The sequence below is a fragment of the Pinus tabuliformis genome, chromosome 1_1 (assembly GCF_031772625.1).
Source record: "Pinus tabuliformis cultivar Carrire ecotype Pingquan chromosome 1_1, CPIR1, whole genome shotgun sequence".
Taxonomy (NCBI): domain Eukaryota; kingdom Viridiplantae; phylum Streptophyta; class Pinopsida; order Pinales; family Pinaceae; genus Pinus; species Pinus tabuliformis.
This window is the reverse complement of record NC_142297.1, coordinates 350,918,276-350,930,947: the sequence shown is the minus strand read 5'-3', so window position 1 is coordinate 350,930,947 and position 12,672 is coordinate 350,918,276. Positions and strand designations below refer to the sequence as shown.

The window sequence follows — 12,672 nt, the reverse complement described above, 5'->3', positions numbered from 1 at the left end:
TTGGGCTTCTGAGCCTACATAAGTCGCTGGCCGACTTAACAATTTGTCCATAACATAAATAAATTCATAACTTCATAAATACTTATCGGAATCAGATGATCTTTAGATCAATCCTACACCTCTCAATGAAAGGGATCCAATAAAAATATCAGCTGCCATAAATAATATGACCCACATGGATTTTGGGCCTAGTTGCCAATTTTAACAGTGGTACTACATGATATTTGACCCCGTCTAGGATCATGCACTTAGCCTTTGCCTGGGCCTTCTCGTACTTCTTTAACGGATCAACGTTGACTGTAACAACTACTTTCAAGGCATAGTCCTTGATGTGATGTTTGTCTAGGATTGCCAGGATCCTGGGCTTCCAGATGACAAAATTGGATGCTCCATACAATCTGTCCTGATCCCTTAGTGCACTGACCGCCATCTCTGCTCAACAAATATAGGACTGGTTCTCTTCTGCCTCTCCCCTCTGCTAATCCAACAAGACTTGGGTTTGGATTTCTTTGGCGTAAGAAAACCTCTAAGGAACAAGCTCCTCTAGACTCCCTCTGAGCCCTGATTTCCTTCACGGAAATCCTCTGGCCAAATGTTGAATCACTCCTCTCCAATCCTCCTTTGTTGCTGCAACTCCGATCTAGATTTCTTCGGCTAGAAATCTGTCGAGGCAATGACTCCCTCTACCTCGGCTCTGTCTCCACAGACACTGCTCTGCACCAACAGCAACAACATCCCACCAGCTCCTCAGATCGAATCTTCTCTGCTCCCCCAGCCTTGGCAATTGAAGAATCTAAGCTCCTTTGGCTCTGCGCAATCACTGGGTGAGCTAGATCAGCTCCTCTTGGCCACTACGTCACTCCTGGTCCGAAAAGATGACAGGGCTCTGCGTGATTCTGATCTGCCCCTCTGCTTCTGCGCTAGCCCAGACAGCTGACGCAATTACTGTGTGGGCTCCTCCTAGCTACCGCGTCACCCTCACCTGACTCAGAATGCTGACGCAGGCACTGCGTGAGCCTTTGCGTCACCTCTTCTGCACTGCGTCACTCTCCCTCTGCGTCTCTGGCTCTGGAACAACCTGTCACTTGGGACAATTGCCTCTCCGCAACAAATTCTTTGGATCTCTCGGCTGGTGTCTTCAGTCTCCTATGATCTGCAATGCTCCAATACCATGTGAAATCCTACTGCAATCACTGGTTTTTCATCTCCTACTTGTTTTACATTCAACAAGTTATTTAATTATTTAAACAACGATGAAACACTATTGCAGACTACACATACATACAGATCATGAACTGAAAATAGAACGAGACAAATACACAAGGGACACCGTTATTTTTGGACAAACGTCCCCGGAAAAACCCAATGCGGAAATCGATGCAACAACTCTGAGGGTTTTCTATTATTAAGCAGTAGTTTTGAATACAACTTTGGATGCCCTCTTGGAAATCCAGTTACAGAGATGAAAATATACTAGCAAAAGCCTAAGTGAGATTACCTCACTTCACCCGACAAAATCTCTCTGTTCCGACAACTGGACTGATTGTCCCCGACTACAATTACGCTGCCCCTTCGCAGTAGCTGTGTGGGCCTGCGTGGAGCACACTGGGACACTGCATCAGCACTACGCTGCCTCCTCTGCCTCCTGGAGCTCTAACGTCAGCCTTCTCAGCTGATCCTGTTGCTCCTCGGCTGAATTTGGACTTCTGCAGGAGGGTGGCTCTACCACTATGCTGGAAATGCGTGTGCCCTTCCTGGCCTAGCGTCAACCTCCTTGGGTCTGTGCTACCTCCTCTGGCGTCTCTCTGCCTCTCTTTGCTGTGTATTCGAGGTCCTGAAGAAGATCCTCCAACCTAAACTATTCCTGCCCCTCTGCTGCAATAGATCCCTTGTTCGATTTTCTCAGCAAACCATGCCCCAGAAAAATCGAACTCATTGATCTCTCAAGTGTATCTCCAACTAACCGTCAAGCATCCTCTTATACTTTTCCTGTTGATGAATCAACGACTGAGATTAAGTCCCTAACCAACGGCTAAGATTAAAACAGACTTGATCCTTGTCACTTAGAAGTTTCTCACCCATATTCTTATTAATACTCATTAATATTTTTATTTTCCTAAGTTTAGACTTAGGAACCCATTAAAAATATTAATTATTTTAAAAACTCCTCATTTGGGTGGAATTTTTCCAAAGGATTTATGGGTTTTGGAGATCTCATGTATTCTAGCCCCTCCTCAAAATTCGGAGCTAGAGCACATCCAATGCTATCCAAAATTAACAAAAAGAAGTCAAAATCGACCTCCTTAGCTGGTAAAAGTCAGCCCAAAATAGTCATCCAAACAGCCGTCAAATTCGTTCAAATTTTGCCCTGGAAATGTGCAGTCAACCTGCAATTTATCTCTGCAGTCAAAGTGCTTAGATCACCTCGGTTTCTGTGCCAAATGGTACAGCCTGCCAAAAACGAAATTTTCCCACAAAAATTACAGTCAAAGGATGAGCCAAAGTGTCTATTCAATGCTGGTCAATTCCTGCAACAACTCTGAAATTTCGGCCCTGTAATCTGTCCAGAAATTCATCCTCTTTTCCAGCCACATGAGTGAGATGAAGAGCTGCCCAATAGCTGTATGAACCAATCAGATGAGGAGAGAGAAGAATGTGTGAGTGAGTGGGATGTCAAATGAGGTTGGAGGTCACTTATATTTATACAAGTCGTTGAGGGTGAAGTGACATGTCTATTGGGCTTCATGAGCGTACATGATGATGTGGCCGACCTGAACAATTTGCACATGTGTGGGCATAAATTCAAAAACACATTTCTTCTTGTCCAAATTTGATGATCTGTAGGTCAATTTTGGTCTTCTCAAAAAGAGGAATTCAATGCAATCATCATCTCCATCAAATGAGCTGTCCAAAGTGGAATTTGGCCCTAGTTGCTAATTTTTAACAAATGACTACTTTGTGGGATGTCACAAATGATAGATGCTGTAGGTAATGCCATTATGGTAGTGACCTAGCCATGAAAATGAGGGATGCAACATTCCTCTGAAGTCCAGATCAAGAAAAATAGTTATGCCACTAAAGAAAGTGGCTTGTAATTATTCAATGGTGACTACATTTTCTTTATGAGAAAACCTTCAGTAGAAAATGTATGCTACATGGGAATTCAAAACAAAACCAAAAAACTAACCACACCTATCTAATATTTGGTGCATGCTACACCATGAGGAATTGAATATTTTAGTGAATTTGTTTTGCTTATGTGACAATGCATGATGTAAGGTTGTCTGGGGTTGCTATAAATACTATTTATAGTCATCTAGTCTCCGAAGAGATTGCTAATCTCAGAGTACATAAAAGTTACCTTTTAAGTCTGTGAAATTTCTTTTTCCTTGATATGATGTCTTTGTGGGGGAATACTTCGGTTGGACAAACAGAAGTCAAGTTTCAATCTTCTTTTTGCTGGAGTAGGAATTCTTGTGTACCTCAACTGTTGTTTCTTTATTGAATATCTTTTATTGCCTATGCATTGCATGCCAGGAATCATAAGCTGTTACATGTGGTGTAAAATACCCATTGGCTTGATATGAGAAGCTAATCGTCTCAACTCTCTACTTGATTTATGTGCAGAAGCAGGGATGCTTGCAGTGTTATATCCTTCGACTTGGTCTACATCTGAACATTCATCCCACTTTCCCTATAGTTTGGTAAATCTAATGCATTCTCTTATTAGTTGCTGGGCTGTGGTCATGTGGATGTAAATTTATTGCCTCTAAACATAGACATATTTGTAGAACTTCAGTTTCAAGATTGAAGCTAACTTGTCAATTGCCACAAGATGCTAGGTCCTGATGCTTGCCTGGATCTTTCAGGTAGATGTAACATTATCTCAAGCAGATTTTATATCATCGAATATACACGTGTCTCCTAGAAAAAGAAGGGCAAGGTTTTGTAGAAGTCTGCAGGGAAAAGTAACAAGGAAACTAAAATCTAAGAACAGATATTCATATTATCAATCAATCCAATGCAATGTTGGCAGTACACAAAACGAATTAAGTTCTAGTCCTGAAACCTTCCAAGAAGAGAAACAGAAGAAATGGGGAGAATGCCGAGAGCCCTTGTCAATTCTAAATTTCAGTGTTGAAGAGGTGGATGTGATCCTCGGCAAATCTTTTGGCTGGGTTAATTCTCCTTACTGGGGGGAGGAGAGAAAAAAAACTGTGCCTGATAACAGTCTGGTATCTGCATTCTTGACCTATTTAAGAAGCCTTGGCCTCTCTGATGATGATCTCCACAAATTGTTGAAAAAATTCCCAGAAGTACTTGGATGTGATCTTGAGAATGGTGTAAAGAATAATCTGGCCACTCTAGAGAGGGAATGGGGCATCAAAGGGAACTCACTGCGGAATCTCCTCCTTCGCAATCCTAAGGTACTAGGATACAATGTGGATTGTAAAGGGGACTGCATCGCCCAGTGTACACGTTGCTGGGCTCGTTTCTAATCTGTATTTGTTTTACATTCAAAGAGTACTTGGTTCATCTCTGATTAGAATAGCTTTACCAGCAATTCAACAATTTGCAGCATGATATCTATGTTAGTCTCAGCAGTTTGTTTTAGCTGCTTTGCCAGTGATCAGGTTATTGGAGTTTGCTGTGGAGCTGCTTCTGAACTGATCTAGTAGAGTGGACTTGAAATGGAGCCTTCTGTGGAGTTAATTCACTATGCAACTTTTTATAGAAGTTGCCCCAGGAAATAGAGACACTTAAGAAAATATATGTTCAAGGCAAAAAATTTCAAATGGGTGCAACTAGTAATACAAGATAGCAAGCTATGACGGTATAACTCAAAGATAAATGCTTATCAGTTAATTATTGCAACCAACTTGATCTGGATTTCATTAGGAAGAAGATTTGAGTAAGCTGCACAGGTTAGCATTAAACAGTAACTGTTCAGCCTATTAAATAAATTGAAATTTGTGCTGAAGAATTCCCATTTCCTTTGAATCTAATGATTGTAGCTGTATATATTTTTTTTGGACAATGAAATGAAGGGGTGCAATTGTTGATATCTAGATGGCCTTTGAACTTAACTTCAAATACAAAGGTCTAACCTTGGGCATCTTTCTCTGAATAAGAGTAAAGTATTAATGTGGAATGAAATCCCACTATAGGGATATGCCACTGTTGTAGTAATAAATTGTAATAAGCAGATTGTGTGGCTTTTGGAGTTGACTCAGTCGGACCATACCTACTATGAAAATTGTTTCCAGATTATATGGGTACCAAAATGCATGCCTGTTTAAGCTCTCTTGAAGTTAAAATCATCATATATGTTTTTCATTTAGGCCCTAGGGAAATCCTTCATCAGATGTCCTTTGGTTTTGTGGAGTTGTGCCAATGAATACCACATTAGCTGCAAATTAGGCATAGATGAATTTACCCTACTAATTTATGCTTGTTTTAGAAAAAACACGTGTTTTGAGGAGGTAGATATCTCATAAGTTTATATTTTTGATCCCTTGATGATGGGTGGAGTGTCTACTCAAAACATTGGGATGTTTCCAAACTCCAAGACAGTGTTCATATCTAAAATGTTTTCCACAAATAATTTAAAATAGTTCAGTGGTGTCCATAAGTTTGGAATAAATTTCTTGAGGACATGAGTTTCTCTAAGGGAGCATCAAAATGAGCAGGATTTAGTCAAGCTTAGCAAAACACCATCATACATAGTTGTGCAGGGTGGAGTGTCTACTCAAAACATTAGGACGTTTCCAAACTCCAACACAGTGTTCATATCTAAAAAGTTTTCCACAAATAATTTAAAATAGTTCAGCGGTCTCCATAAAGTTGGAATAAATTTCTTAAGTACATGAGTTTCTGGAAGGGAACATCAAACTGCGAAGGGTTTAGTCAAGCTTGGCAACACACCATCATACATAGTCGTGCAAAATGACTAAATTCGGGAATGGGATTTAATTTGCGAAGTAATGAATAGCAAGAAAGATAGGAAATTATTTGTTAATCAATGTCACTAGTAGGATAATTATTGCAAGCGCATTCAACCAGTCCACAATGTCAACAATCAGTTTGGTAACTTGCGTGCAATCAAATTCAACGAGTTAAATGCATTACATAATTGTTTTCTTAACTTTATCAAAAAATGCCCTCCTTGGGGTTTGAACATGAGTCTCCTCAAAGGAAACATATGACTTTCAGCAATTCACTTATCCATGTCCACAAATGTATGGGCTTTGAACATCAGTCTCCTCAAAGGAAACAGACGGCTTTCAGCAATTCATCTTACTCATGTTGACAAAATGAAAATGTATCTTTTATTTTATTTCCACTACCCTTTTGTCTTTTATTAGTTACTTTGTCTCTATGATTCACCTAACTTTCTGTTTTATATAAATGTAGTAGACAGTGATCACTCACCACCCAATCTTGCAACCTACATATCCAGATTCCATACAATAGAGCGTACAACTTGTGTACAATTTGACAATCTCTTCTTATGCTTGCCTCTGCTCGCTCGTTTGTTTTGTGTGTAAAATATCTTGTCATTGTCAGTGTCCATATCAATTGGTATCAAACCCTAAATATTAGGGCTTTTAAGAGTTTTGCAATTCTAACATCCTCCGGAATCATACTGCTTAGAATTTTCAGTGAGATATTTATTTCAAGCTGTTCAAGTGATTTATATGTGCATCGAAACTCTACTTTTTGATTTCGTGCCTTTAGCTCACGTACAACACATTATCGCACAAAAACCATGCATTTTTTTGCAGCGATAGTTTATATCTATTTGTAATTCATAACACAGATTTTTGCCTTGTTACAAATTTTTGCACCCTTGTTTTGTGAGTTTTGGTACACTTTGTTCTTCGACTTTTTAGGAAAAATGTTTTACATGGAAAATATGCACAAAACCACAACTTAAGCTTGTGATATGCTTGTCCCCTGTGAGTTTTTACTTTATGCTGTCCATAACTCCATACCACCATTGTGACCCTCAATTTGGTACATTTTGGTTTTTGTACTGATTGTCTTTTTATAATGCCATGGCTCCTTGTCCCTCTTCTAAAGATTTTGATGGCTCTCAAGAGTCCACCCTTACTCAATATTAGCAGAGAAAATGCAAGAGCAATGACGTTAAAAGTTCTAGCTCTTGATGAAGCAACTTATGACACAATGAGAACAATAGAGTGGGTTTCAAGAAAAAAATGATACAATATTTGCTCACCATGTTCACTTAGATGGTGAGAACACAACATATCCTATGACATATACTACAACCACCACCCCTCCACAACACAATATCCCTGTAGGGATCCCCATTTTCCAATTGTCCTCCAAGTTGGATACAACTTTATGTCCCCAAATTTGATGGAGCCTTGAATGGGACAAACTTGCCTTTTGGCTTCACAATTCAGAGGCTTCCTTCTAGATCTAATGTATTCTAATAGAGGTGGAAAAGATTTTGGTCACTGAAGATCACAAGGACAAGGAAACACTCACATGGTGGAAGAAACACACCCCAACTCTAAATAGCGAACAATGAAACCTTTGTTTGATGCTTGAAATGGTTTGAAGGTTTCCATTCACATGTAGTTTCGATACAAGAATGAAACATTGTCAAGGTAGTTACACCTTATTTCTAAATAGACCACCTAACAATTACTTGTAGCCTTCAACATGTTGTCCATGAAACATGAGGTAAGTTATTCTAAAGACACCCTTTGTACTAGGTTTATTTTTGGTTCACTACCTCATCTTTGAAAGGATTATAACTCCTTTCCATTACTTCTATAGAACATGCCTTCTAACTTGCTTCCAAAATAGAAGCCAAGTTGTCTAAGCTTAATCCTACCAACTAGAAGAAACTAAATTCTCTTCCCTAGTCCTTAGATACTCCTAAGTGTAACCCTAATAGTCTTGCAGATAATATAAGATTGGATTACCTAGTACTGCCATTAGCACCGATCCAATTAGTAGGGTTGCTAAGGTCTCAATAGCCTCGCTGGATTGACATATGCAAGGCGAGGACCCACTGTCACCTCGGCCCTTGCCCCCACTCTTTAATCCCAACACCTCCTAAACGGTTAAGGGAGGCTTCCCCTAATATGCTCCACTGCTTCGGATATATGACTAATGCTTTTAATGGAGTCAAATGGGTGAGGTGTTTTCTGTTTGTTGTCCTGCTATGAATAAACACTAAAAACTTAGCATATTTCTAACAGTAAATTATTAATAGCCAAATCATTTGATATATAGCATGTAGCCTATGGATTTTGATCTAATGAGAATAATCTAACCAAATATGTTATTAGTTTTCCGAATGAGTGCACGAATTTTAGAGTTATAGGTGAAAACAACTCGCTTTCCTGTTGGATAGACTGTTAAGACTGCGTTAAAACACAAGGGAAACAAGTTGATTTGTTATTACAACCAACTCATAGTGTGCAAAAAATCTCTAGAGAAATCACCCTAAAGTGATGGAAGGCTAGAGGGTACTTTAGAGGCTTTAGGGCCTCCCCTCTATCAAATATTTCGTTGAAAATGCAATTTCCAGCTAGCTGGAAATTGCCCTTTCAGATTTCTGGTTATATTCACTTATCCATAAATTTATCCAGAATTTAAATAGTCAATTGTTACAGCTAGAAAATAAAGGAAATTCAACTCTTTCACAAAGATAATGACCATAAATGATTATAGAGCTGAAAATATAAGTTCTAGCTCATGATGCTTACATGTAGGCCTTGAGAACTTACTTTGTATGGCTGTAGAATGCAAGTCCAATAAGAATATGTTGAAGACTATAACTAGGTTCAGTCTTCATAATTGTACTTGAGTCAAAATGAAATATATTTATCAAAAGAAAGCAAAAGAAATTTTATTATTAATTCATTTCACTTGTTAAAGCATGAGTTTCATGCTTGGGTTAATTGTCATAGGTCAAGCCTCCATCAAGTCACCTTGCAATCGGCCTACAATTTAAATATCTACAAGTCAGCTTCTCAAATAAGCTCATGTCGGCTTATTTTCAGTGGGAAACAACTATAAATAGGCATGTAGACTTCGCTCAACAAAAAGTGCAGAGCTATGTTCAGTGAATTTCAAAGAGGTGAGACAGAAGTTTGGTTAATTACAGTCAAGGATAACTCGATGGTGCAGAAGGCTAAAGTGTCATTGCAGGACCGAAGTCTGGGCTGCCACCACATGACCAAAATTATGGGCTACCACCACCACAAGACCGGAATTCAGGGTTACTATAGAAGCACATTTGAATGTCACAGAACCAAAGTATAATACTACTGCAGTATGATCAAAGTTTGTTTGGGACTATCACAGGGTCGAAGCATGATGAAGACTGCCGCAAAATCAAAGTATGACCAGACTATAACATAACTGAAGCAAGAACATGGTGATACAAGAACGAAGTATCATTGAAGTATGACATTACTGTAGTATGACTGAAGCATACTTGAGGATGCCACAGAACCGTAGCATGATTTGGTTGCCACAAAACTGAAGTATGTCACCATTGAAACATGATCGAAGAATGACATAGTTGCAAGATTGAAACAGTATACTGAAGTTTGTCAAGGGGTGTTATCATATTGATGAACAAAGCATTGTCATACAAAATATCCAATACATAACTCAGAACTGAAGCATGATGGGACAAGGTTGACTTGATGGAAGGAAGAAGTCTTTGGTCTAGGTTATGAGAGTCTTGTTCATCTTGGTCTTTGTTTTGAATCTATTGAAGGAAGAATTCTTGAATGGGTTTTCCCCATGTAGGGGTTTTTCCCTCCCTGCGTGCCGACATCTCGTATCCTCGTCTCTTTATTGATTGGAATTAGTCTTGATGATAAGAACAAGATAAATTGAAAGAAGAAAACTAATAATGAAATATCACAAGATAATGTCATAATAAGAGAAATCAATTAATTTGCCACCCTAATGGATTTCTCAACATGGTATCAGAGCTATGGTGAATAAGGAGAAGGAAAAAGGCAACTTGAAGATCAAATTGTTGTAATCACATTTGAAGGGGATCAAAATTTATATTTCAGAGACTTGGAAGTAGTCTTACATGGCCAACATGAAAAATAAGACTTATAATCTATACAAAGACGCGAGTAACAAACATGAACATGACCCTACCTTGCATGGATGACAATAACTAAGAAGAAATTGCAGAAAATACAACCGAATCACTTAAAGGAATTACCAAAGATGAGAACATGCTACTGCTGCAAATACAAAGCTCTATCATGAGGATCCGAAGACTTCTATCAATTGCAGATGGTAACAATCTTTGCTATACTATATGTGATGCGAGTCAAATCCAAAAGTTAGATCGAAGATTTAGGCATTATGAAAAATCCTTCAAGTCATCTCAGTCACAAAGTCCTGAAAGAAGGTAACCAAATCCCAAAGGAAAGAGACCAAATCCCAAATAAATAAAAGTCTAGCGAGGAAGGCAACTATTCTACAATAAAGGAATATCAAATAAGAAGCATATTGCATTCATATTGGTGAATAAAGTATGATTGGTTTGGTACCAAGTTTGAAGGGTTATGGAGCCACTAGTAATCACATTGTGTAGAGCATTCCTCTTCAGAAGATCTTGACAAAAGTTTCAATACCTCTGAAGCCAACCCTTGAACTCAATTTTTTTTGTGATATTCATGAAGAAACCATTGCAACAGACTTATGAAGGACTGAGGTAAGTATAATTGTTTTTATTCATATAAGGTCTAAACTAATTTAGACTTGGGTTTTAAAATCTTTTTAGGGTTTGTAATGTTTAAAATTGTTGAAAACCCTAGTTGATAAACCCTAATCGTATTCTATTTTGTCCCCTCATAAGAAAACCTAGATTATGGTCTCTAAAGTTTGTAGGTAATCTAGGATGCCAAGTAAAACCCTAGTGTTGATTGAAAAAAGATAACTTGATTTTTGATATATACATGGATTATCTTAGGATTCCATCCTCCAATGTTGCATAGAAAATCTAGATTGAGAATTAACATCATGTTCTTGGTATTGCATATTTTACTTGGAAGTATTTGTTACAAGTATAAAAGATCATGGCTTAAACCAAAGAGAGCACTTCAAGGAATCCCTACAAGGTTTGTTAAGGAACATCTCCAGGTACGAATTAGACTATACACTTTATAAAATTCTCTTAACATAAAAGGTACATTCATTATCTTTTGAAGTTTGCGTTACATTACTAACATTGTTATGTTTAGGACCTTTGAATCATAATGATTCTTGATGAGGGTGATTAATCATTAGATAAATCTACCCTCATTAAAATCATTCATTATTTTGTGGAACCCTAAAAGGTTCTCTATAAAGACCTAACCAAAGGGTATGTCAATGCTAATGTGAAAACCCTAGTCTGCTTAGGGTTACTGATAAAATCTAGAAAAATTCTATTTTTTCAATATGTGGGGTTTTGAGGATGTCATGTTTAGAGTTTTGGTGTTATTGAGAAAACCCTAGTCCTTTAGGGTTTGTTCTGACCTTTAAGGTTTTGGTAAATTAGGAGTTATGAACAAAACCCTTATAGTATCTAAAGTTAGTTCCTAGGAATGAAACCTTAGGTTCATGTTTGTCCGTCTGATCAATACCCTAGCCTAATTGGAATTATTATATGTCTAACTCTAGTGTTTGGATATTTATGTCTTTAGTTCACCTGATATATGTTGTTATGATATGCTTGTGCATGATTATAAAATCCTAGATATGTATATGTGCTAGCCAAATTATTGTTGATCATAGTTCTAGGGTTTGTAACTAAACCCTAGTTGAAGTTTTGATATTCTAAGATATGATGTGATGATAAAATCTAGGGTTTACAAAAGGTTGGTCATATTGTTGAAACCTTAAATTGTGCTATGATTGGTTTTGATTATTGATATCTAAGGCTTAGTGTCTCAAAATGGAATCGAGGGTTTGCATTAAATCCTAATAGAAGTCTACAAATCTAAAGTTGTTATATGCACTATACTTGTTTGAATTGATTCTAAGGTTTGCAATATATATTGTAGAAGAGTTTGTAATATCTCTGAAAAAATATTGAGGTACTAGATATAATGAGACTGATATATTGATTGAGTTACTTTAAATGATGTGATCTAGGGTTTATGACAAAACCCGAACAAAAGATTAAAGTATAGAAGTATGTGTCTCTTGCTGATTATGAACCTAACTATGTTTAGGTATTTGATGTTTAAAGTCTAATGCTTCAATTATTGATTTTGATATAGTTATCTTCATGCTTCTCTATATGTTTTTGGGTGTACTTGTTGTTTAAGTTGTGCAAGTATATAGTCTTCAAGATGATGAAGATGTTCATAAGATTTGATTGTTAAGCATGATGAAGGAAGTTATATGAATGATGATGATCAAGATGACTTTGATGAAATGAATGAAGCCATGAAAGATTCTCCGATGATATAGAAAGAATTTGATCTCCCTAAGTTAAAAGGGAGCCTAGATAAAAGAGAGAGTATATCTCCCAAGTTGAGAGGGAGGGCATATTATAGTCATGATGGATACCTTGAAGAAGAAATTGGAGAATCTATATTGAGGTGATGCTGAAAGAAGGAAAGCAGGATCCGATTGTAAGAATATGTTGTTGCATGTGAAGTAGGG

At 37.6% G+C, this 12,672-nt stretch overlaps 1 protein-coding gene across 2 annotated transcripts in view; it reads left to right on the top strand.

Moving 5' to 3' along the window:
• LOC149213032 (uncharacterized) overlaps nucleotides 1-5,069 on the top strand; it is a 113,692-nt gene extending 108,623 nt beyond the window's left edge. For both annotated transcript variants that reach the window (XM_089391939.1, XM_089391937.1), the window contains 2 exons: nucleotides 3,628-3,704; nucleotides 3,870-5,069. In XM_089391939.1, the coding sequence (XP_089248065.1) occupies nucleotides 3,636-3,704; nucleotides 3,870-4,499 (699 nt within the window). In that variant the 5' untranslated portion in view covers nucleotides 3,628-3,635 and the 3' untranslated portion in view covers nucleotides 4,500-5,069. The remainder of the gene's footprint in view (nucleotides 1-3,627; nucleotides 3,705-3,869) is intronic.
• Nucleotides 5,070-12,672: the final 7,603 nt, after the last annotated feature.